General features: G+C 44.9%; 1 protein-coding gene across 4 annotated transcripts in view; it reads left to right on the top strand.

Annotated features, from left to right (window-relative positions):
* Positions 1-384: 384 nt before the first annotated feature.
* Positions 385-20,763, top strand: part of EPHA5 (EPH receptor A5) — a gene marked incomplete at its 5' end in the record, with an annotated part of 202,024 nt that continues 181,645 nt past the window's right edge. For 2 of the 4 annotated variants that reach the window (XM_082483149.1, XM_082483148.1), the window contains 2 exons: positions 385-511; positions 16,374-16,438. In XM_082483149.1, the coding sequence (XP_082339275.1) occupies positions 385-511; positions 16,374-16,438 (192 nt within the window). Of the gene's footprint in view, positions 512-16,373; positions 16,439-20,763 lie in introns of those variants that run through there. The other 2 variants (XM_082483151.1, XM_082483150.1) reach the window with 1 other exon arrangement.

Below are 20,763 nucleotides of genomic sequence, written 5' to 3'. Positions count from 1 at the left end.
TCTAAGGCGGGGCGGGGGGTGGGGGTGGGGGGGTTCCCCGCAGGGCGGCCATTTTAGCTGCGGTCCCCGCTGCGCCCCGAAGCGCCCCGAAGCGCGGCGGGCGCCGTCCCCCGCACGGGATGGCGGCGGCGGCGGCGACAACGGCGGCGGCGGCGGGTCCGCCCCGTCGGGGGCGTCTCCGCGGCGGCGCGGGGCCGCCTCCCCCATCCCCGCCCCTCGGCTCCCCAGTCGCGCCGGCGGCTGGACGGGAGCGGAGCGGAGCCGCGCTGCCAGCCCGCCCGCCCCGTCCCATCCCGTCCCGTCCCGTCCCGTCCCGTCCTGAGGCGACCCGAGCGGGCAGCGCCGGGGGGGAACCGCCGTCCCCATGCGCTGAGGGGCGGCGGGATGGGGCCGCGGGGCGGTGGCGGCTGGGCCGGCCGCGCCGGGGCGCCGGCTCCCGGTTGGACGTGCCTCCTGCCGCTGCTGCTGTGCGCCGCGCTCCGGAGCCTGCGGGCCAGCCCCGGCAGCGAGGGTGAGCGGGGACGGGGCGGCCGGGCCGTCGGGGCAGCGCCCGCCGAGGAGGGAGGCTGCCCGGGCGGCGCGCTGCTTCGGGCTCACCTGACTCAATTTTGGAACGTTTTGCGGGAGGTGAAGGGGAGGCGGGTGGCGCGCCGGGGGACGCGGGCGACACTGGCCGATGGGGCTGCGGGGGGGCTGTCCCGGGGAAGGGGGTCGGTAGCGGGGAGGCTCCCACGGGAGGGGGTTGCACAGGTGCCTCGGCACGGCCGCGATTTGCAGTGGTTTGGGGTTGTTTGTTGGGTTTTTTTCGGTTTGTGTTGTTTTTTGGGTTTTTTTTGAGGAGAGGGGGAGCGGAGTGGGTTTGCACGGGGGGGGGTTTCCGAAGGGTTTGCACCGGGGGAGTCGCACAGGTGCAGTGGGGCGGGTGGGATTTGCGGGGCGTCCCGCGGGGCGGGTGGCGCGGCTGTGGCTGCGGGGCTTCCCACGGGGGAGTTCGCGGGGGGCGGCGGTGGGTGCGGGAGCGGGCCGGGCTGGGCTGGGGGGGGGGGGCTCCTGGTGGGGAGCCCTGCAAGCGCTGGCCGCAGTGCGCTTACTTCGTGGCTTAAAATACATATAGAAAAAGGAGGGGAAGCCGCGGAGGTACCGGTGTTTAACCCGCAACGCAGCGGAGCGCGGCCGCTGGGGACTGATTTTTTTTTTTTTTTTGATACGTTCCATTTCTGTGAGGCCAATAGCCAAAAACGTGTGTCCAGGCTTTTTGTCTAGCAGAGTACTTCCATGCTTTGAGACCGGACCGTTTTGGTGTGGGTTTGGGTGTTTTTTTTTTCTTTTTTTCTTTTTTTTTTTTTTTCCTCTCTACGTGGTGTGGGCACCCCTTGGGGCTTTTTTTTATTGTTATTATTTTTGGATCCGCGGGCAGGCTGTAATGTGAAAGCAACGGGTGGGGAAGTTCAGCATCTGAAGGGGCTGCTGGTAGCAGCCTGGTTTCGTGATGCACAGTAATTATTTTTGAAACTCCTTTAGAAGGAGGAGGTATTGCAGGGGTTGGTGAAAGAAAACCGTACCAGAATTTCAAAGATGTGGCCTGAGGTAACCAGCTAGCTGTAATTTATTTTGGAGAGCGAGAATAGTGTGAATCGCAGTTTTCTTAAAAAAAAAAAAAAAAAAGTGCAGAGGAAGGGGAAAATGCTGTTCCTCCGTGTGTGAAGATATCAAATGTTCAGGAAGTGCATTGGTTTGGAGGATGATGGAAATATCTTTGGCTTTGCCTTGGTAAGATAAGGGTGGGCCTGATCCTTCTGCCTCCACGCGGTTTCGGATGATTTCACCCGTGGGAGCGATGCCGGGGAGTCAGCGTGGCTGCTTTCAAAGGACTTTCCCCGCTACTTACCTGCCTTTTGGATGGCACGGTGTCCTGCGTGCTCCGGTCTGCCCCGGTGCATTGCTGAGAGATCGGCAGATGCTCCTCCAACCCCTGTCTTGGGCATCCTTGCCAGTTCTTGGAAAATCTGGATTGGTGCTCATGGAGTCAGTGGGACCATTCACCAGTCATAGAGGCGTCTCTGCTCAAACAGGCAGCTGCAGAATAGGACTTGTACACGATAGGAAACATTACTGGAAAGAATTACTGAAGCTGCCTAGCAAATGGGTGTAGTGTCATATTTACAGGGAGGTTTCAGGGGAATGTTATACAGTAATGATGAGTAGCGTAAGCGCTTGCTTCAGGGTCTCTCTCCCCTTACATTTCCAACTGCCGCTTCCTAATTCTTGTCTCTTCAGTAAATGCAAAGCTAAAGGACTGCTAGTAGGAGGGGTCTGACTGCGGACTTGAACTTATTCAATAACTGCTGTCCTTTGCTGCTAGGAGATTTATTTGTAAACAAGCATTATTTGACAAGTGCTTCTCACAGCATGTCTCCTTTGCCAATTACTACTAAACAGCTCCACTTCTGGGAACGGCTCACCCTGCAGTACGTGAAGCCTAATGCATGAGAAACCTCAGCCGCTGAAGTCCGACTGCCTAGCTGTATGCCGCTGACACTTGTCACTGGTTTGGGTTTGAAAAGTTCAGTTTGGCCGCTTCTGGGCTCTGATGAGAGAGATCCCCCCCTGGGGTTAGTTGTCATATTCAGCTGGTTGGGAACTCTACTTTTGCTCTGACGGAGGTAGCCATCTTAGACCTGTGAATAATATTTTCAAAGGTTGGTGGTACTGGTTTTTCTGGGTTTTGCTTTTTATTGTCCCTCGTCCTACTCACCGTGGTTACACAACCAGCTGATACCCTGTGCTATGTAGGTATGTAACACGTATGTAGTTGCATTGAGGGTGACAAATTCTCATAATTACTTTTTTCTTTAACGCTGCATCACATTTTTTTTGTTTCTCTAAACCTTACTGTAATACATGGTGACTCCATAGGATAAGATATATGCAGTTAACAATTCACAGTGCATGATTTTCTGTTTTACCCTCTAGTGGAGGGACACTTAGGGGAAAATGCTTTAAAAATCTAGGTTAAGATTTGGAGGGGAAAAAAGAAAAGTAAATTCAGTGTTAGGGTTCCTTAGTATGGAAATAGCTTCTCGCAAGAGCAGCTGAATTTGAGAAGCTCATTTTTAGGGGGAAGTATCAAGTACCCAGCCTGTATCATAAATATCTTCATAGATATCTCAAGTTATGGAATGAAGGGTATACATTGGGAAAACTGAATTAACTTTTTTTCCCAAATTTTTTCCTATAATAGGGAAATAAAACAGATTTTGATTTCAATCACCTTTTCTCAGTTTATATATGAAAAGCAAAATGTAGTGAAGGATGAAGGCTCAATGCTATTTCATACATTTTTAAGTATTGCTTAGCCATTATTTTTAACTCTTTAGCAGAGTTCATCGATTGGAACCACATTTTTCCTTCTTCCCTTTGTCTATTTTTACAAATTCAGAAATTAGTCACAAAGAAGATATTCCAAATAGTACAGCAAAAGTATTACATGATTTTCAAGTGCTAGTATTTCAGAAGTACATTATTACTTTCAAATGCATTCCCTATGATGATAGGGTGTGAGAGGCAGCCTTGCAGTGCGCGACTGGGCTTCCTGCACCTCCTTTAGTTTAAAAATGCATGTGTTTTAAATCTTTCTGTTGTAAGTACTAGGGTTTGGGAAGTGGCTTATATAAATTATTTACGTAAAACACAGAAAGAACGAAGGGATTGTTTAAAGACCTCCCCTCCACCCTAAACTTCATGATTTGTTACGCTTCGCCTGTGGATTTGGGTTTGCAGATCTCATTTGGACGTCACCCAGATGACCTTAAAAGTGTCACGCGGGCAAATTAAGACAATGGAGTACATTACATCTGATTGCTTGTAACACAGTAACTCCACAACATACTTGCATAATTGTCATTAAATACAAAGGATATTTCATTTTGGGGCTTTTCGGCACAAGTAAGTGCTGATGAGGCAGTGCTGTAACAACGAAGTATATTGTTAAGCAAATAAAAGGAAATACAATTTGAAATAATGACATTGACTTAAATAGACAAAGGTGAGAAAGACAAAATGAGTCTGACTTTGTAACGTGTTGTATTTGTTTTAAGACTAGAAGGATTTCTTTAGTTACAAACTCCTGCGTTTGGTCCTCTTCCTCTTAATTCTTCCAGGGTTTTCTGAAGCTTGCTTTATTTTAATGTATCATTTTTAATTTGAATGAATGAATGAATGAGTACAATTAAAGGGGTGGGTCTGGTGCAGGCAAAAATAAAGGAAGGTTGTAATTTGCAGATTATTCATGCCAGAGCCTGAAATGAGCCTACCTGTTCTCAGTGTGTTGACTTCTATGTGTGTTGTTTCATACTGACATATAATTTCTGTGTCATGGCACACTGGATAAATGCATATTTAGGTATAACATCACAATATTTGTCTTTAATCAGTGAATGAAGTCTTTTTCAAGGAGGTTTTTTGTTTATTTAGTGGAAGCAGGTGTGAAAATAGTCTTAATTTTCGTATCAGTGTATTCCAATTAGTCTAATGCTTTGGGTAAAAATACACACGATCAGAACATTTGGCTTATTAGGTTGCTTTTAGTAGCTTGGCTTCGTGTGTCTGGCGTTCACACAGCTATTGCATTTTGTGTAATTCTGTAGGTATTAACTCCTGCTAGCGTGCATATACCTTGTGTACGCAGAACGGGTAAGTTCGAACACATTTCAGTCTGCTCGCAGTGCTTTGTAAGGGGGCTTTGAGGAGGTATCTGTTCTTAATTTCGTGTACTGGAATGGTTCCCTGTGTGCTTTCCATGATAGCAGAGCAGTAGCCTCACTGCCCGTGTTTATTTTACTCACAGGAGTAATCCCATTAACTTTTAAATTTACTGCAGTGGAATTACTGGTATGAGGAAGGACAGCTCATGTCTAATGGTCTTTTTGGGATCAGTCTGATGTGTGATGTATGGCTTTTCAAGAGGTTTAGAATGACTCAATCATGGCTTTAAAATGGAAACTACTATCCTTTTGACAGTAAAACAACATTTGAAATGCAGCACTTTTAAGAAAATGACTAAAAGCATTGCTGCCTAATGACATATGTTTAAAAAGAGGGAAATAAACAATAGCAAAGGCTGACTCCGAGGTAGTACCTGTTTCCTTCTGAAGCTTATCTTAAAAATTGCAATAAATAGTGGAAAACAGGCAAACTATCTTAAACGGAACCACTGACAGACCATCTGCTTATAGCATCGTAAATGTTGACACCATAATTTGATGTATAAAGCAGCTATTTGCACATCAATTTACAGATGGGTAAACTGGCAGGTACCATGGGAGAAAGAGAAGAGTTAGTGGGCTTGTCTGACAGCTTCTTCCCCCTCCACTCTTAACTCTCCCACCGTTACCCAAATTTTAGCTCTGGTATGCAGTCCCTCTCCATGTCTGCTGTTCTCTTTCTGTTAAATAAGAAAACAAAATCTCACCCGTAAAGAAATGTTTATTCTTTGCACTAAAATGCGAAGTGTTTTGCAGCAGGCTCTGGCAGGGGGAAGGTGGGAGCGGGATTTCATAATATCCTGCAGAAATTGCAGAGCCCGGACGGTTTATTAGGTGGTACCTTGCTCATCGGTTTTACGCTTTATTGTTCGGAGGATTTCGGTGCCGCTCCTGCAGAAATCCCTGTTCCCAGCACGCACTAAGTGAGTGCAGAGCCCTTGACCTGGGAAAGTCCAGCTGAGGTTGCTCAACTTGAGTGTTGGACCCTGTTGGCTTTGGGTTCTCGAGTAGAAGTGGGGCCATTAGATCCCCTCAGTCCTTCTGACTTGGAGCTACGTTTTTAGTGGTCCGTTCCCGTAAGTGTGCAGATATGTACATTCTTGACTAGAGGTGAGCTTTAAACATTGCTCAGGGAAGTGAGACCCTGCCCCAAAATAAAAAGAAAGCAAACTTTTTTGGCAAATTATTTTAATATCCTCACTTCCTCTTTAGGAAATAAATCTAAATCTGTATGCGGTTGAAGGGCAAAATGAGATGTAAAAAAAACCAGACGCACATAGATTGGTCAGTTTGTAGAAGCACTGAATTTTTTAAGTTAAGTGCTTACTTCTATGGAGGAAAGAGTATTCAGTGCAGCTCTTCAACAGATACTCAGCCATTAATAAGTTGTTGTTTGTTTTTTTTTTAAAGAAAATCTTGTACTTATAGTAAAACATCTAAACACAGAATTGAAATATCTGTCATAAGTGCACCTTTCTCACTGACCCTAAGTGCTGGTGAGAGATGGAGCATCATTTCAACCAGGATGGGCTTGAGCTAGGTATTTTTCTTTATTCAGAGAATATTACAGAAATGCTGCATTAATGATTGCACTGGAACAAACAATTTTTTTTATAGCTTACTCTTTAAACTCATTTTCTTTGATCTCTGCTGTAAAACTGCTGCGTATTTTAAAAAAAACTAGTAGAGAATCCTTTTTTCCTTTGAAAACATATTTTGTTCTAAAGATGTCCCTGTTTTTTTGGCAGAGGCAGAACAGAGGGGTGGATTGTCTTCTGTGCTCACGTCGTGCCTGTCCCTCACTCTGCTCTGCGACCGGCTGGACATTGAGGTGACAGGTTTTGCTGAGGTGAAAGCGTTTGCCGCCCCAGTTGCTTTCAGAGCCAGCTGTATGGGCAAACTTGAGCACTGGCCTTCAGTAGCTTAGGTCTCTCTAGGGATTGGTTACCCTTTTAGTTGTCTCTTTGACCTATCGTATCTCTTACAGTCTCAGTTTTGGTATTTGCTATGCTTTGGTCAGTGCAGTATCTGAGCCTCTCCGCAGGTTTAATGCGCTTATCCTTTCTGGAGGTAGAAAGCAATTATCCCTGTCTTCTGCAAGGGAGCGAGTCGGGAGGAGATGGAAGCCCTGTGATGCACAGCGCCTGACTTCTGGGCTTGGCGGGTGATCGGTGGCTGTTTGCAGAGGTCTGGTGGCGTGTTGCCTGCTGTGGGCAAGGGTGCAGGGACCTGCAGGCTGCCCTGCACTGGGCGTATGAACACAGCCTTCCGGCTCCTGCTTTGCAAAGAGAACGAAAGATGCCCAAAGGCCAGGATAATTGCCACGGGAGCATGGAGTGCATGCTGTGACTGTCTCACTGGGGCTGGCGGTGGTGGGAAACACCTCCTTTTCTCTCTCTCTTCCCTGGTATTGCAGTTGTGCAGGAGGTAGGAGGACTTTGACCTGGTGGAGCTGCCCAGGTGACCACTAGCTGGAAGGATAAGAGATGCCTCCTGGAGAAGGTGATGTAGCATGTACTATCACAGCAGATTGGGGAATACCTACGTGAGCTGGTGTCCTGGTTTGAGGTCCTGGTCGGGCAGCCCTGAGGGAGAAGGTGTCTCCTGCCCCTCATCTTCTCCCTTGCAAGCTCCTGAGCATCAGCTGGTATGCTCCCGAGCAAACCGTGCCTTGGGGGGAGCGCATGGAGAGGAAGCGGTCCCCGCAGAAGTTGAGAGCTTCTAGGTTTAGGTGGCTGTGTAGCAGGTATTGAGCCGGTAGGAGAGAGGGTAGGACTCTGGGCTTGCAGGCTGTCATGCCAGCTACTTCGTTTTGGTGCAGGGGGCAGTACTGAAGTGTCTTGCCAAGGTATTAAGTCCTGGGTTCTCTAACCTGGGTCACTTAGTGTTAAAAAGAGGTCAGAACAACTAGTCTGAACTTTGTAATTCTCTGAGGGGGTAGAGAAACACCTGGTAGGAAGTAAATTATTTGGCATCGGTAATGTACATTTCATGATGGTTCTGAATGGTCCTGTATAATTTTTTAAACTGTTTTCCATGTCCCAAACCAGTGAAACTACTTGGGGAAACTATCTGCATACTTGCCTTTATAAGTTAATTTAAAAAAAAAAAAAAGTCAGTTATTTTGGTTTATCCATCTTCGCTTTACTAATGTTCACATGGAATTTCTTCCTAAAATGTGTCGGCAATGTGCTGTTCCCACTAGCAACCTCCACCCTCTTCCCTCAACAGAAATAGAAGGGATAAACTGTCAGCCCCCCTGAAAAGCCAATAGATCATCTTAAACATTTTTTTGCTCCTGAATGCTATCTAAGCATTATGTCAGTTCCTTTTTTTTCTACTTGAGTGAACTCAGTGGCAGCAGAGTAGTCATTATTGTCAACAGGAAGGCTTTATTGGTGCTGGACAGTGAGGTCTTGCAAGTCCACTGCTAGTGGAAGCTGACAGCCTTGACAGCTCTGGATGGTGTCTGTGCTGAGTTTCTTTCCTTCTGTTGAGTTTAGTTATGTGCGTAACAGAATTTGTCTGTGTCTTTTAGGATACCTTTTAGGAACAGAGACCTTATTGCTTTTAGTTGGCAACACTGATTTAGGGAAGAAAGCGAGATTTCACCTCGGCACTGCCAGCCGGTGTTTTGGTTGCATTGGGAACCTGTTAGGATTTTAGGGCTTGACTTTATGTGAGTGCTTAATAAGGTGCTTGCTGTAAGTAGAATCTTCAACCGTTTGCAGATACCCTGAGTCTGCGGGCAGCACTGGTATTTTGTTTCTCCATGCAGGCTGGTTGTCAGGTTGACGGTTGCAGGTGCTGGTTGTATCGTGCCTTTCAGTGGAAGCTTCTTTTTCATTCTTAATGGCAGGGTGATACTTGCCTAGGTCGTTTCCCCGAAAGATTTGTGCTGCAGCCAGCTCGGAGATCTGCTACTGTGTTGGTACAGTGTTGTTTCCAGTGGGGCTGGAAACAACTTTTTGACTGACTTTCTTCACAGTGAATAATTCTTTTTCAGTTAAATGGTGATTTTGGTGGGAATGGGAGTGTTTGCCGTTAACAAAAAAGCAAACTATACTGGAGTTTTCAAGTTTCCAGGCACTTTGGTGTCCAGGTAATAATCTCCTGACCGCTTCTTCTTTTAAGTTATGTGTGGTGGGAAGAACAAATGACTGCCTCTTGTCTTGAGTGCGAGCCCTTGTAAGGAAAAAATCTGCAGTTTCTGATGTGTTTTAGTGGGTCCGGTTATCGAGGTGAGCTTTTGGTCCCACTCCTTGAAGCTATGGCTGGTGCTGCGCCTGCCGGGAAAAAATGCAGCCAACCCGAAGAACTTTTTCAAAGGGCAATATCACACCCCTCGTAAACAGTGTGTTCAAACAAATTACAGACATAATGCAGAAATTACTGGGTAGAATTCTCTGGCTGATGTTAGGATTGCAGTTGTCCATCTGGCCTTAAAAACCTATGAATCTGTGATGCAGATTCTAGCGTTTTGGCTCTTGCTATAAAAGGGAATCATGAGAAAACTTAGAGCAGAATGAAGCCAAAGTAATAAAATATAAATCTGCAGTTAATATTAGTTTGTGAGTTCATTAAGTAGTGTATATTTTCTTCCTCCAGTGGGCTATAAATAATAGGTACTGCTGCAGCTTGCACTCCGCTGTAGCTGGTTTCCACTGATGGAAATGTTTCCAAGGTTCTTGCCTGTGTGTTTTTTGTCCCAACTCAGTGTAGCTAATTAATACAAAACATCTGCTCCCTGATGACTTTGATTTCTTTCAAGAGTTTATTTTTTTCGTTTGTTTTTGCTTTCTTGGATTATTTTTGACTGTCACTTGTTGGAGCGCCTTGGATTTATACTTTTTGAAGAAATACTTGGCACAACAGGGAAAACAGTTGGAAAATGAATGGCAACAATACCGCAATAAAACCAGCGAAGATTTATGAAGCAGGAAAACTTTGACTCATGATGATGAAGAGTCCTGTGCAGTCAGTGTGTCTTGGGTAGTGCTGTGAACTCCAGGAGGGCAGCAGGAAGGATGGGGAGTATGCAGTGCAAGGAGAAACCAGCTCCGTTAATGATGATGCCTTTGGCAGCTGTACCCCCTGCCTTGGGAAGGAGGAGGAGAGCAGAGGCGTGAAGCTTGGTGGAAAGCCTGTGATGCTATTCAGGAGACCTCCCAGTGAGGGTTCGGTGCAAAGCACTGCTGTCGCATCTTGTCATGCACCTTGACCCCCATCCAGCAGAGCGTTTCACCTCATGCTTAATTGGCAGTGTGTGAGTATTCCCGTGAGAAGTTTCTCACAAGTATTTTACACGTAGTTGCTTCCACAAGCTATGAGTGTTGGGTCAGAGCTGGGGCTACCTTGATGTAGCTCTGACCCTTCTACGGGTGGCTACATCCTGTGGGGTGCTGTGCAAAGGGGGCCAGGAGTTGAAGGAGGATGTAGGAGCACTTGATTCACACCTTTTTTCGTACGGGAGTTCAGATTCAGGTTACCCAAAACAGTGTTCAGATTCTTGTTCAGTTCTTAAGAAAAGTATTAAAGCAGAGTTTTGCTTCAGTTGTTTGCAACAAAACATTTTGAATCAAATGTTAATTGTTTAAAAATGCGCTACTTTAGAAATCATGTCATGTTTTGAAATATCTGTGTAGGCTTTCAGGAAGGTTTCTTTACTCCTGTTTGCTTTGTGATGGAAACTGAGGTTATAGGGTATTGGTTTGGTCAAAGAGGATGTTCTTTTCTTCCTGCTTTAGGTGTATTTCATTCACGGAATCACGAAATCATGGAGTTTTCAGAGTTGGAAGGGACCTCTAGAGATCATCTAGTCCAACTCCCCTGCTAAAGCAGGATTGCCCAGAGCACATTACTCAGGACTGCATCCAGGCGGGTCTTGACAATCTCCAGAGAAGGGGACTCCACAACCTCCCTGGGCAGCCTGTGCCAGTGCTCTGTCACCCTCACCGTAAAGAAGTTTTTCCGTGTATTTGAATGGAACTTCCTATGTTCTAACTTGTGCCCATTGCCCCTCGTCCTGTCACTGGGAACCATTGAAAAGAGCCTGGCTCCATCCTCCTTCAACCCACCCTTTAGATACTTGTACACCATAATAAGGTCTCCCCTCAGCCTTCTCTTCTCCAGGCTAAAGAGTCCCAGCTCTCTCAGCCTTTCCTCATAAGGGAGATGCTCCAATCCCGTAATCATCTTAGTTGCCCTAAATTCAGTGAAATAAAAAAAACACATTCTTTCGGCTTTACACCTTTGTGGCGTAAACTCCATCAGATTTTGCTATCCTGTCTATTTTGCCTGTTCTAGAGCGATTTGTCAGGATAAACTTTGGTGGAGCGCATCCCATGGTAAGCCTTAGCTTGCAAATGGTACTGCTAAAGAGCAGGACTACTCCATGTATAAGGATTTATTAGAAATCGGCTCAAAGACCATGGCAGCCCAGAAGAGTTCGGTCTTCTGTGTGTCTGCAAAGACTTTACCTTGGTGTGAGCAATGAAGGTTTTTCTGGAAGATCCTTAGATGCTGAAATGGCAGGAGGATGCGTGGCTGGTAGGATCAAAAGTGCTCAGCATTTTAGCCTGTTGGTGGGGGATTTTTGTTTTTTCAGCTTGGGTTTTTTTTTTCCCGTTTGAAATTGGAGTGAAGAAAATGAAGCTGCTCCAGCTGATCCTGCTCCAGACCAGAACCAGAGGAGCCATCTCGCTTCAGTGGTGTGACCAAAAAAAATTCCGTAGATTGGTGGCTTCTATTTTAGGCATTGTACCATCATGGCAGACCTGTCCTGCTTTCGCCTGGGCAAGCTAGTGCTGCTACATGGCACTGTTTTAGGTGGCTGTGTCAGATGGGGCGCTCTGCTGTGTGGGCAGCAATGTTGGTTTAGGTCCCCATTGAATCCCATCAGCCCTGACATTTCTTGTGCTGCTTCCTTCCAGGCACAATCACTGTGTAGCCATAGTGAAGCTACTAAATGCCCTTTGTATGAATGTGACGGGGACATTTGAGTAAAAAGCCGTATCCATTCTCCCTGTCAGAGATTCCTGAGTGAAAAAACACTATTAATTCACCAGCTAGAGTTCAGGGCAAAGGTGTAGATCACTTCTGGTTTTATTCTAACTTGATTGCTCACCCGTAGTAACTAGCCTGTCTGAGAACAAGAGTGTATGCAAATTCCCCAGGCTATTATTCTGTATTAAAAAAGGAAAAAAAAAAAAAAAAAAAGGCTGTGGTATGACTTTAGACTTAATCATCATTTATCCTACCCTGAAGGCATGGAAGTTAATGATGATATAGATCTGTGCGGTTTTGTGTTCCCCTTGACTGAGCATTAGAAATAATTAGGGCTTGTGGGATGGATGCACTGATGGTGGAGATGAGCAGAAAACATTTTTGAATGTGTGTATGTGTCTCTTCCAAGTTTGCTGGCAAAGATGCAGGTGCTAAGAGTGTGCTTATGGGCTCTGAGGTGTCTTGCTTGTTCATTGAGACGTAGCTAGCTGGTGCTGAGGAGAGAGGAAGTGGGAATAAATGAGTTTTGTTATTTTGGAGGCTTTTAAGGTTATGGGACAAACATATTTTCTAGTGATTTCTGGAGAGATTTCTGCGGTGGGCTAGGCTTTCCTGCATCCCAAGGGCTGCTGGGTACAGCTCTGGGTTATGCTCGTGGAGTATGTACAGCATCGGCACTGGTCCAGAAGTCCCAAGCCATACAGGAGCTGGTGCTAGGCCTCCTGAAGTATGGAAGCCTTAAGCACCATAGTTGGAGGTTTTCCTGAATTATCTCCTTCAGTGACCTGAGTATTTGGGTTAGTTGGTTATTAGACAGCCATGGCCAAATGCATGCTGATGGTTGTCACAGGTTGGATGGGGAGGAACTGGTTCTGCTGCTCTGGAGAAGACCTTTGGTCTCTTTCTCTGTCTTGCTGTGGGTCGAACCAGAGACAGTTTCAGGGTTTTTCTTATTCAGGTGCAAAAGAGATGCTTCTCTTCCCAAGTAGCCACACGGTGAGTTATGGAATCATCTGTTTGGGATGGAGGCAGCCTTTCTTTAAAGTCTCTGCTAAAACGGTTTCCCCTGTGTTGCAGGTATGTACTTTGCCTGCTGTTTGCCCGCCGTTTCCCAACCTGGGCAATCTGCATTTTTTTTTTGATGAAAGCCGTTTCGGCAAAAATGATGTCCCCACCAGGCTGGAAGGTGGTGGGAAGAGAGGTGACGCTGAGCCTGTATGAACTAGTGTAGTGGGACCATGCGCTGGTGGTCTCTCCAGCAGTGCGGGGTGGAAAGGCTGCCTGAGAGTGTCCTGAAAGTGTTGGCAGCACTGTCACCCTGTGTGGGGAGCTCCTGCAGCTGGGCCATCGGAGGAGCAGCTGGGTAGCGTCATCAATGTGGACAATCCCTTAGAGAAGGCATGCCGGGGCTCTGGTCTGGGTTTGGGTCCACCAAAATGTGTGGGTCCATGCAGGCAATTTGGAATCGCTCCTGGCTGAATATATATTCCTCAGAGCAGATCAATGCAGTGTGGTATTCTAGAAAGTACACTGTGAAAGTAGTCCTGGGCAGAAGCCCACAGGGCAGCTGGAGAGTCTGCCGTGCCTTAGGAGCCCTTCAGAGCTGTCTGAGCTGTTCTGGAAGCTTCTCTGGTCTCCAGAGCAGCTCAGGTATAGGGGGAGCTTAAAGTCATTTGTGGCTTTTGTCTTTCTGGCATGCGAATTTTGGGTTACTGTGCAGCGCCTGTCAAAAGGTGTATCCCATCCTCTCCTATTTATTTTGCTCTATGCAGAATTCTACTAAAATAAGAGAGGAATTGAGTCTTTTCTAACTGGAGATTCAGTATTCAGCTCTGGTGGCTGACTCACCGGTAGGAAAATTCCCACTGACTGGAGTTAGAGTTGAATGGGTTGCATTATCTTTTCATATGCAGAAAATTATTTTGAAATTGAAGTTAATAACAGCAATTTAAAAATTGTCATTGATAGAAAGATAATAAAATATTTAGCTGTATCATGTTCTTCTTATGATCTGATGTTTGAATAAAAGCACTTTTTCTGCTTTTTTCCTTAATTAGCATGTCATGAAGAAGTTTGTGACATCAAACACACTATCTAATTACATTCATTAGTAGCATCTCCAGGACAAGTTTTAATTAAGTTGTACAATGTAGATCGATACTTGTTTTGCACCTATTGCAACTTAAGACAGGAATATATTATTCTGCACAGTTTAATTACAGTGATTGTAATAGAAGGAATTTGGGTAAACCTGCCATTTTGGCAACTGCACTCCCTTCTCTTGCTTATTAAAATAGCATACAGTTATAATACGTGACGTGTTATTTATGTGTGCCCTATTTTGAAGGATATTTTAAGATCACCCTTTTTATCCCATTAAAAAGAAAATGCAGTGTGGTTCAGGAGCGCTTGGGTACTGGTGCTTGACTTCAGCTGGAGCCGGAGACCTTAATGAGCATTTTACCTGCCGACTTCAGGAGGGGAAAGGCTGGCCGTCGCTGGGTGGCATATCTAACGGTAGATGATAGCAATACTTTTATTTTGCTTAGGCTGTGGGGTGGAAAGCCACTTAATTGTATGTTTACTTACTGTGGATGTAGTTCAGCGTGGTTGCTGAGGATTGCTTCCACCAAATGTCCTGTAGTTGGGTAGCACTGCCAGCTCCCAACGGTTTTCTGTTTTGGCAGGAGAAAGCAATCTGGGCATGAAAACCCTGAGCTACCAAATGTTTTTGCTCAACATCACAGAAATATACTTGACCAGGCAGAACATCTATATGCCTTATGATAGTGTGCTGCATTAATAGTCACATACATTGTGAAAATATCTGGATAGGCAAATCTTTTTTTAAGATAAGCGTTTGATGCCGGAGCTGAGAACTGATTTTTTTTTTCTACCTCAACGTTGTATATTTGTGTTTTGGGCTGCTTTTGTGTACAAGGGACAGTTGTCAGGGTTTAATACAGTACAATGATTAAGACCAAACTGACTCAGAGAACTTTGTTTTTCAAACTAAATCTGTTGTTTAATTGTCATTTGTGGTGTTTTTTTTTTTGTTTGGTTGTTTTTTTTTTTTTTTAAAGGACCATGCCTTTTAGTATAGTGTACTTCTGGGTTTTTTTACTATGCCTCTGTAAATAGTGTAACCCTGATATCTGAGGTACTCAGTTTGGCAGCATTTTTAGTTTTGTCCGCGGTGCCCTGCAGCGGGGCGACCTGGACCGGTGTAAGGAAGGGCCTGTATGCCTCACAGGTGTTTGGGCTGGTATATTTGGTGGTGCAGAGGCAGCAAATCAGCCTGATAGGGGTAGTAGGGGTGAGGGTTATGATACTTGCGTCCTTTATACCTGTGCGTGCAAACTGTCTGTTTCTCTTCTCTGGCAGTATTGAAGTACCTACGTGGTTGGTACTAAAGGAGTGAGGCGCAAAGCTGCTTCCGCTCATTTCAAACTTGTTCTTGGGCTAGATAGATCATCATGGGCTGGAAAGTCTCGAAAGCCCAATTGTGAAAACTTCCCGTGGGGGTTTTTAAAGAGCACATAGGGTGGAGATCAGGAATTGAAGACCCAGGGAAATAGATTCCTTTTCAGGAGGGGACATGAGTACAAAAAGTGAGGTATTAAGCAGACAAACATCCCGTGAGAAGCGAGTGTTGTAATCCAAAGAGAAGGAAACTGTGTGCTTCTAAAGTAGAAGAAAGTTCCTCCTAGGCTGAAATTTTTGGATGACAGCTGCTGATTCAGAGACAAGCTTTTAACTTGGAGTTTTAACGGCCCGGGCACAGGAGGTGAAAGCTCAGCACCAGAAACTGGTATAGTTTTCCTTAGCTGAGTTAAGCGTGTGTAGATTTAATTACATCACGCTTTTTACTCAGTTTTTCAGGTAGTAAGAGGTGAAAAAATGTTATCAGCTCGGGAATAGTATTTTTGCTGTTTAATGTGAATTATTGATGGCTTATGTGACCTAACAAAGCTAGTCCAAATTTTTTTTTGGGGGGGGGGGGGGGGGAAGATCTCTGGGATATCTTACAATGACATTGTCAAAGACTTGGGGAAAAATGTGGGAGAGAAAGAATAGATTCCTGTTAACAGTAATACTTGCACATGAAACAGTTTAAAAACTGAATTTGTGGTAATCAGGAAACTCTGTGTGTTGCTGCTTCTTTCATTTTTGTCTTAAAGGCTTGATTATGCTAAAAACATAAGGCACCTTGGAAGAAATGCACGTATAAACACACGTAGATGTTTGTGAGTGTATGTCTGTCTTGTATATACACATAAACGCACAGTGTGCATTATGTATTTATTCCCCCCAAAAGACCAGATCCTAGGAACGTGAAGGATCTAGATCGTATAGAAGTTTTGTGCATTTGTAACTTGATTTCAGTGGCAGATCTCAAAGGAATAAAGTAATGCATATATAGAATTATTTTCAGCGTGTGACCTCATTGTTAGAGGAGTTACTGCATTGTTATTCTGCTTTAAAAATCCAACTTCCTTGGCTAATTATGAACAGCCTGTTTACCATAGCCATGCAAACCTTGAAATATTTACTGATGTTTGTAATCCATCCATCTTCCTTAACAGTTTTTTCTCTTATTTTCAGTGAATTTACTGGACTCACGCACAGTAATGGGGGATCTAGGATGGATAGCCTACCCAAAAAATGGGGTAAGTCTCTGTTGTTGTTTGCTTTCTCACAAATTATACTAACCGTTTCCATTCGGAAAGTAGACTACTGGGTTTAAAAACTCCCTGGAGTGATTTGTCGGCAATGGAGGGAAAAAAATAAATAAAACAACAAACTGTGACTGGAAAAATGGAGCTGTGTGGCTAGGGGATTGATTTATTTATGCAGTAGAGCCAGCCGCAAGCATTAAAAAAAAATAAGAAATCATGAGTCAGCCCCCTCATTCCTCCCCTCGCCAAAAAAAAATCCATGAGGTTATTTAATTTTTTTTTTTTTTAATTATAAATTCCTGTTCTTCTCCTGAGCCTTTGGGGTAAATGTACCACACAATTTTCTGGAAGTTTTCTTCTGAAACGGAGGGTCTTGGACATTACTGTTAGGTTTAAATGAACAGGGCTGTTCAGAAATACTTTTCAGGCTTGTGATAAAATTCTGGGAGCTGATAACGCTGGAACGGGAGCTGAGTTTTAAGCACCTTGAGGAGCCTCTGTCCCTTACCATTAACTATACTGAGAACTGAAAGAACCTGGCCTCCTAATTTGATACCTGAAGTAAGTGCTGGAGTTCAGATGCTTTAGTACCCTGGAGTGCGTGTGCTTGGCCTGACTGCGTTGTGCGAGCAGTCACTGCTGTGACTTTTGGTCGTTGGTTTGGCTGGGGCATCCTCAGTGCTGTACTGTGACACAGCTTTGGTACCACCTTAAAAGGTTGACTTCTGCATGGCGCCGAGTACCCCTGTCAGTTCCCAGGAGCCGTGAGCACTGCGTGAGGTGAGAAAGCATCCCACGGTAGAAATGCTGCGCGACTGAGCCCTCCAACAGAGCACCTCTCAGGAATGTGTTATTCCAGAGTTTGTCACCAGCTGAAACGGGCTGCAGGGATGTCTTGGACTCCAGTTTGATTGCCATAAAAATGGTAGCGATGTTTATATAAAATGCAGCCAACCCTGCACATGTGTATTACACAGTGAATTAAAATCTGGCCTTCCATATATTCTGTGTAGATGAAAGGTTGTAGAAATGGCAGCCTCACTCAGGCGAGGTGCATGCTTGCAGGCATGGGTTATGGCAGGGATGTAAAAGCTACATGGGGAGCTGATTTCATCCTCAGCTCAGTTCAAGATCTAATCCTGTCGCGGTTGGAGTCTATAACAATATTTTTTCTTTATTGATTTAAAGCTGAGAGCTTGTGTGTGTGGGCATCAGAATAACCAGTGCCAGACACGCTGGCAAAGTAATATGTTGGTGCCATGGCACATCATAAAGATCTCGGTGTCCACTTCTTAATGGAAGATTTTTCCTTTTTGAACACCTCTAGGTGTTATTCCCTTGGTATAAAGCACAGTTGCTGTATATTCCGGTGTCCTTACAGGAATATCAGTAGAGAAATAACTAGGTCTGAGGAGCTGAGAAGATTCTTGGGTCTGTATGTGTAAACAAGTTAATGAAAAGCTAAATATACTATGCATACGCCTCAGTTGTGGGTTTTTTTCGTTATTTAGAGAAACCTTTCTGTATTTACAAGCTCAGTTTCCAAACAGCACCGGGGAGTGCACTCATGAATGCCAAATTAATGGTTACTGACCTAAAAGGGAGGTTTGTTTTTCCTTAAATTAACTTCCACAAGTAAAAAGTGAATCAGGCAGTTGGTTTTTGAATTTCCAGAAATCCCCTTTTAATCTTCTTTGTTTTCATGGGACAGCATAAAAATTCATGAGGTTAGCCCAAATGTCTTTCTTGGCCTAATATATTTGCAGTATTTTACAAGTACTGAAAAAAGTCTTTCCAGACTTACTTCTCTAACCCCCTTAACTGCTTTGCGATCAGCTGTGCTGCAGTCATACTCTGTTTGCTTAATTTTTTTAAAAAGATCTACCTTGTATCGATATTTAAAGTAACTCTCACTTTAGGATTTGAATTTGGAAAAGGAGGGAGCTTTAATTGAGATCAGCGATATATAAGATGTTCTTTTTTGAGGTATTCTCATACAAATTTTTTATCTCGGGATGTCCTCTTAGGGAAAATTTTGGAAGGTCTGTATATCTGTCTGCACAGTTCCCCATCAAGGAAGGGAGCAGAAATGTCATAATGTGTCACACTTTGCAACACTGCAGTGTGCAGATAGGGACCATGTGCTGAAGTAAGCTTTTTGATGCATGGTATTTAATTATTGCTATTACCAGTATCCTGTAGAGTCTAGTCACTTACCAACTACTTGGTAGCGATTTCAATGGTCACATAGTTCCAACTGAAGATACATTAGCTTTTGAAGCAGCCTTCAACTCTTCTAATGTTGCTGCTTCTCCGATTGATTTTTATTTTGAATCTTAAGGAAACTTAGTATTTTTCCTAGAACCACATCTTCTAGAAGTAGGAGATTGCACCAGGAGCACAGCTGCTGTTAAAGAAAGCAAGTGTTTAGTCTTTGTAGTTGTATGGGAGTGCCCGGGAGAAGTTATCTGTGTATCACAAAGGCTCAAGCTGGTAAGTTTTGACAACAGATTTCTACATTTATTTAAAAAACAAAACAAAACCCCCCAAACCACCACCCCCCCCAAAAAAAAAAAAAACAAAACACAAAACCAACCAAACAAAAAAAACAACAAACCACCCCCCAAAAGCAGGGGGTAAGAGGTCCAGTCAAGCCAAATGAGCTTGCTTTTGCCACATCCATTGCAGGTGTCATAGTCTAAATTTTTACTATAGCTGTGTGCCATGGTATTTTTTGTATATTAAAGCTTTAAGACATTCCATGCTCCAAGGAGGTCCGGCTGCCTTCGCTTAGCCTGTTGCTCACCTGAACACAATGGGATAATGTGGTCTAACTTGGGAAATGGAAGCAACGGTGTATGGGAAGGAGACTGACCCTCCAGTCTGGAGACAGATTACGATTAGAGGTAGACCTTTTTTATGGCTGTAATTCCAAATAAAGCATTGCAGCTGCTTTAATCCCCACAAGATCAGACTTTGGTCTACTGCTAAACAGCGCGCACCAGCTCATCTAGTGAGTAATGGGTTTTAGAGGAAAGGAGAGGAGCACTTTAGCCAAGGGTTGCCTCTGCAGAGCTTTGTCTAGCTAGGTGCTTATTTCATACAGGTTTTGGTAGTGTTCAGTATCCTTGCAGTCTGTCTGGCCTTCATGTGCACCGTGCACATAGAAGGTAGGAAAAATCCCCCTCTTCACAGAATCACAGAATGGTAGGGGTTGGAAGGGACCTTTGGAGATCATCTAGTCCACCCCCCCTGCCAAAGCAGGTTCACCTAGAGCAGGTTGGACGGGAATGTATCCAAGAGGCTTTTGAACATCTCCAGAGGAGATTCCACCACCGCTCCGGGCAGCCTGTTCCAGTGCTCTGCCACCCTCCAAGTAAAGAAGTTTTTCCTCATGTTAAGATGGAATTTTCTGTGTTCCAGTTTGTGCCTGTTGCCCCTTGTCCTGTCGCTGGGCTCCACTGAAAAGTCTCTGGCCCTATCCTCTTGACACCCGCCCTTTAGATATTTGGAAGCATTGATGAGATCCCCTCCGAGTCCTCTCTTCTCCGGGCTAAACAGACCCAGGTCTCTCAGCCTTTCCTCATAAGGGAGGTGCTCCAGTCCATCATATGGAGTACTGAGGGACCAGTGGAAATGAAATAATGTGACTGAAATATGCTGTGGCCATGCAGGGGTTGAAGCAATGTCTTCCGGTATGAAGAACCGTCTGTTGTGCGGAAGAAGGTGTTTTCTTCTTTCTGCTGCTTTGCTCTGAAGATTTAATGAATTCTGGTAGCGTGGCTTCCTGGCTGCCCCAGGAGGCCTTCCCTGGCTGTGCAGGTTCAGCAGCTTGCAGCAGTAGCGCAGTTGTCTCTTAAACCGGCAGTTACATCTGCTAGAGCGTGAGCGAAGTCCTTTTGAGGTCTGCGTGGCCGTGGAGCTCAGAAGAGGGACTCTCGCCCTGCCAGTGGAGCGTGGTCAGCATGGAAATGCTGCCCCTTTCACAGTTCAAGTCAGGAATTGATCCTGTTAATACATGCCAAAGGGACAATTTGGACTTTGCTTTGCAGCTCATGTAAGTTTGCTTTAAGGTGAAGGAGGTTATTGGAATTACCAGAGGCTGTATCAGGAAAGTCTGGTCCCTCTTGTGTAGTAGGAAGCCCTCCAAGCGCATCAACAAAATGAGTCGTTTTTATTTTTTTTTAAATTATTAAAGCCTGTGCTTGTACAGCAGGTCTGCAAGGCCTGCAAGTCTCTCTTCCCTCCAGACTTCTTCATGGGGTGCTGCTTAGGATTACCCAAACTGGGCACATCAGAGGTTTACGTGTGTGTTA

Source organism: Vanellus vanellus (assembly GCF_965231255.1).
Source record: "Vanellus vanellus genome assembly, chromosome: 4".
NCBI classification, from domain to species: domain Eukaryota; kingdom Metazoa; phylum Chordata; class Aves; order Charadriiformes; family Charadriidae; genus Vanellus; species Vanellus vanellus.
Note: the sequence above shows the minus strand (reverse complement) of the source record. Positions and strands in the feature narration are given on the sequence as shown.